Here is a 3,686-nt window from a genome sequence, read left to right on the forward strand (position 1 = left end):
AGTGCCATTAGAGATTAAACTAAATATGTCATTTCTTGTGGTTCTTACAGTACCATTAGAGGTTAAACTTAATATGTCATTTCTTATGGTTCTTACAGTACCATTAGAGATTAAACTAAATATGTCATTTCTTGTGGTTCTTACAGTGCCGTTAGAGGTTAAACTAAATATGATTGCACCAACCAGTATTGTTGCCCTTTAATTTAGTTTCAAACTGCTGCATATGAATTAAAGTATGATTCTATATTATTCATAATTATATGGGAATGATTTCATAACGTTTTGAACTATTTTTTCAACGCGCATTTGCTAGTGCAACACAACATCCTCTTGCTAGTGCAAAACAGCATCCTCTGCTTCATTCTTGCTGTAATACGCTTAACAGCTAATTGTATCTCACGCAAGTTGGTATTCATGACTTTGTAAAAGTTTTACAATAAAATAGCTTGTCAGAAATCTGTACACTAGAAAAAGATCACCAGAATAATCACGATTATAACATGGAAAATCATTGAAAGTCAAGTAGAGCAGATATGTCAATTACTTTTTATATTATTGAAACATTTGATTTCTAACCCAATCATGTCCTTTGACTTATACCCAATATGTTAATGGCTTAGTTACGTTAAGATCCAGAACGTGTTGATACAACAATACACGAAACAACTACTCATAAAACGAGGAGCACAAAGCTCTTGGGTCGTTGAGTCGTTTTCTGGATTGATTTGTATAGAACTGTCTTGTTCAAAACGGATAATGTTAAAACGCAGTATCTGTATCAACTGGCATAAATCAACAAAGTTTTGGAAATGTATAGGTAGTTTGAAGGATTGCAAACCTGGTGGGGAAAGAAGTTTTATCAATCCTAGGAATATATATAGTTGGTACCTTCTCTGGTCAACATATTAACATTTTTAGCTGCCCTGATGCAGGAAACTTAGCTGATGCGTTGTTGCTGGACGAACACTCATCATGAGCGAATTCATTTCTGTTTGGCAGCAACACAAATATCAAACCAAAATATGTTGTATCATATAATAAAACATAACTGTTTGATAGCAACACAACCTTTCTCGTAGTGCAGGAATTGAACTGTATAAATAAATACTTTTCGTGTAGTCAATTATGGTTTTACTTTTATTCAAATTTCCCTGTACATTGGAATTAGAGGTGACACAAGTCAGTTCCTACAGCATTAGTTACCATTAAGCACATTAAAGTGCTGTAGAAATTACAAGGTTGTTTTTATTTTTCGCTTTGTATATTCAGCTTCGACGCCAACAAGTCAACGAAGGGTGCGTCCAAGCTGCGACGAGATCTCATTAACTCAGAGATCGCGAATCTGCGAGACTTGCTTCCTTTGCCGTCCTCCACTCGACAGAGACTGTCCCAGCTTCAGTTGATGGCTCTGGTCTGTGTCTACATGAGAAAAGCTAATTATTTCCAGCATGGTAGGAAGAAAATGATTATATCAGTAATTTACTCACGCAAATTGTTCTTAAGATGCATTTTTATATCTAGTAATATTACCTTATAACTGTCCTATTCTAACAATTCTTTGATACGTTTAACAATACATTTCTTCGGTCACTAATTAAGAAAACAACTTTATTCCATCCGCAAAATGTTATTTATCATTTCAATAATTGAATGTATAATTTTATTTGTAGCTATTACGCTTTCGGATATTAAAATATGTTTTTTTTTATATCTACAATTGTAATTGTTAGCATGTTTGTTTTTTCAACTTTCAGTACTGAGTGATACATAATTAAAATTGCTTGTATTGTTCTTACTCATTCTTTCATCAAATGACGCACGTGGAAATTCTGTGTGTGTGACGTACAATATAAATACGTACTCAGAACTCGTTTTTTTTTCTTTTCCCTATAATTAGATCACGTCTAAATAGTGCTTAATGTTTTTTTCTGTTAAAGCAGTAATCGATATATGGTTTCTAAATTTTAGATTTATTCTACAATTAAAACAATAAGTAAGTAAATATGTTGTATTTTCACTTATGGGGAGATAAAAATGAAAAGGGTTTAGTGTTAATTTTGTGTTTCTGCAACGGCTAAGGCAGCGCATATTAATGTCGTTTGTTTCTTACAATATATCGTCGATATCATGATAACATCGTTAACACTCTAGACCACAAAGTTCAGTTAGGACTGTTGAGCACATGTTGTGAGGATAAGAAACTGAAAGGTTAATGTTACAGTAGTTTTACAGTGAATCTAAGCGCGGTTCGGTAGAATATCATCAATTTGTAAACATAAAGTTTAACATCTATGTAATAACTTGTAAGTCATGATGTTTTTTCTATTAATGGTTAGATGGAACATGAGTGCACGTGTTCTAAGCGCTAAGATAGCTAGTTACAAAATTAACCAATTACTGGAAAATGACTTAATTAAGCAACACTGGTGTAATACATACTTGATAGTGGAGTGAATGAATACACGAAAATGTACGACAGACTCGGCATTTTCATAATATTCATTTTCTGAGATAAAAAGCTACAGATGTTTGTAAAGAATATAAAGTATTCAAGAAACTTTTGTCTCACAAAGATGTTTGTTTTTATTTAAACGCGACGCTGCATAATAAGCTATCTGAGCTGAGACCACCGTAGTTTTGTAGCCCCGATATTACAGATGCAAGAATATACATTAGAAATAATATTCTAATATTCACTTTGGTGGCGCACGTTGTTAATAATAGCGAAGAATCAAAACCACACAGATTATTTTAATCACACTTCAGAACTATAGTGTTATCATAGTTTTTTACGTTTGTTCTAGGTAAGAACATTTTGTATGTTGAATAGATCTAGAACTACTTGATATTGTTTTTATTAACAGGAAATTGAATGCGAAAGATCTGACACCCTTCATTCTACTTATTACGACAACAGTTTAAGTTCAATAGCAAAATTTAAAGCCAGCACTTATTTCCAAAAAATCAGTTAACTTAAATGAGGAAATATAAGTTGGAATTTTAGAAACTCTTAACATTAGACTTACAAAATATTAGGTAGTCAAGAAATTAATGTCGCGTTTTGGAACACTTTCATTAACCTCCCCCCAAAAAACGTACATCATGTATAATAGTTAAACGAACCGCCTAAACGTCACGTTAGGTGTAGCCTGAAAAAACGTACAATAGTTAAAGGAACCGCCTAAACGTCACGTTAGTGTAGCCTATATAATGTGTAAAATATAGTATACTCTAATCCCTTATAGTGATGGCACACGACGAGACACACATTCGTCGTGTAATGCTGTTTGAATACAAGAAGGTAAGCAACACCTCTGAAGCCACAAGGAATATCAAAGAAGTTTATGGAAATGTTTTGAACGTTCGTAAGTGTCAACAATGGTTCAGCAGGGGCCCACGTGTTGGAATTGATATTGATGCTCTGAAGACGCTTGTTGAGTCTAATTCAAGACAATACACTCGTAAAATGGCCCTGAAATTGCATGTCTCTAATAAAACAATACCTTAACATCTAAGGAATATGGGAAAACTCCATAAATAAGGTGTTTGGATGCCTCACGAATTCTCCTATGATCATCGTTTCCAATGTGTGAACGTTGCTTTGTCTCTTCTGGCGCGTAATGCGCGTGAACCATTTTTGGACAGAATTGTCACCGGTTATGAAAAATGGATTCTCTATGCGAATA

At 33.7% G+C, this 3,686-nt stretch overlaps 1 protein-coding gene across 1 annotated transcript in view; it reads left to right on the plus strand.

Annotated features, from left to right (window-relative positions):
- Positions 1-3,686, plus strand: part of LOC106460711 (neuronal PAS domain-containing protein 4A-like) — a 72,037-nt gene that overhangs the window by 26,504 nt on the left and 41,847 nt on the right. Inside the window, exon 2 of the mRNA XM_013920447.2 lies at positions 1,239-1,451. Within this exon, the coding sequence (XP_013775901.2) occupies positions 1,239-1,451 (213 nt within the window). The remainder of the gene's footprint in view (positions 1-1,238; positions 1,452-3,686) is intronic.

This window comes from Limulus polyphemus, unplaced genomic scaffold, assembly GCF_000517525.1.
Source record: "Limulus polyphemus unplaced genomic scaffold, Limulus_polyphemus-2.1.2 Scaffold820, whole genome shotgun sequence".
NCBI classification, from domain to species: domain Eukaryota; kingdom Metazoa; phylum Arthropoda; class Merostomata; order Xiphosura; family Limulidae; genus Limulus; species Limulus polyphemus.